General features: G+C 38.3%; 1 protein-coding gene across 1 annotated transcript in view; it reads right to left on the bottom strand.

The window, feature by feature from the left end:
• The window catches only part of LOC106879700 (calpain-A), a 159,322-nt gene extending 158,331 nt beyond the window's left edge, over positions 1-991 (bottom strand). The window contains exon 1 of the mRNA XM_052972000.1: positions 256-991. Within this exon, the coding sequence (XP_052827960.1) occupies positions 256-651 (396 nt within the window). The 5' untranslated portion in view covers positions 652-991. The remainder of the gene's footprint in view (positions 1-255) is intronic.
• Between the last annotated feature and the right edge of the window lie 435 nt (positions 992-1,426).

Here is a 1,426-nt window from a genome sequence, read left to right on the forward strand (position 1 = left end):
ATATGAATTATTCTAGTACATTGGTGAGAAAAATAAACAAAATGACAAACGCCTTACGTAGTATTAATCTTCTATTATAATCTCATTCGCATCTAGGATGCTTTACAGGATTATTAAATCAACTCCAATACTTTTATTTTATTTTTATTTTATCGATATCAGAACGATAAAAAGCGAAGTTACCTGGGTGGCCGTGAATTACAAAATATAAATAAATCAATAAATCTAAAAGAAAGAAAAATCGTATATGCGTACCTTCGGTCTTTTCCATTCGATGCTACGCCTTTGTCCACCATCCAAGAAAAGGGAAGTGTTATCGGCTGGAAATTCCGGATCTTCAAACAGAATACCTTCTTCTTGGCATTTTTTGACTATCTCGTCATAATTCTGTTGTTCCATACTGGCAAAGGGGTTTTCCCTTTGTTTCCTGGACGATCTTCCAATTACACTGTGATGTCTATCACCTTTCCCAGGTAATCGGATACTAATTCCTTCACCGCCCTTTTGGCCAGGTAGTTGTATAGGTATCTTAAAACCCCCTAAGCCAGAGTCACCGAAGTCAATGTTAAACTGTCCACCACTGCCCATGCTAAATGTATTGGAGCCACTTTCACCCACGCCGAATATTTTAGAAAAACTTTGAGAAAACATATTTGAAAAATGCAAAAAGAAGGATAATAGGAAGCTAGTACTCCGAATAAGACTGGAGTAAAAATGAGTCGGTAGTGGTGCTACTGTTGATATATTTTAGTTTAGTGCTGTGTAGTTGCTAGCTTATGACTGATTGGTCGACAACAGCCCAAGACAGACCGCCACACCGACAGACAGCTATTTTACTTAGTTATGTATCGCTTTCCTTCTGGCGAAGCAGTCATGTGAAATTAGGAGTGTTAAAGCAATAAGAAATACTAATGCTGAGAGGGAGAGAGAGAAAGGACGAAAAACAAAACTAACTAGGTAGAGAGCGAGAAAGAGAAAGAGTACTAAGGAATGACAAAGAAAGAGAGAGATTAGACACGGTGACTGAGAGAAAGACAGAGGTAGACACGGTGCCTGTGAAAGAGAGAGAGAGAGAGTGACGGCGTATTTGAGAAAAAGACATAGATACTGGAAAGGGAAAGAGAGAGAGAGGTAGAGAATGTGTGTGTGCGTGTGTGTGATTTTATTAGCGAATGTGTTTACGAGTTTGTTAAAATGAAAACAGAATCACATCGTGTGTAGAAGCGAAGCGATAGAAGTCAATATAAGAACCAATGAGGCAGTCGCTACGTGCTCGTACATTTAGCAAGAAATAACAATCGAATTTTCTTTAAATTACACCTTATAAACTTAAAAAAGTAATCGTATTATTATTATTATTAAAGCGCGGTGAGCTGGCAGAATCGGTAGATTAGCTTAGAGGTATTTCGCCCGTCGCTACGTTCTG

The sequence above is a fragment of the Octopus bimaculoides genome, chromosome 11 (assembly GCF_001194135.2).
Source record: "Octopus bimaculoides isolate UCB-OBI-ISO-001 chromosome 11, ASM119413v2, whole genome shotgun sequence".
NCBI lineage: Eukaryota > Metazoa > Mollusca > Cephalopoda > Octopoda > Octopodidae > Octopus > Octopus bimaculoides.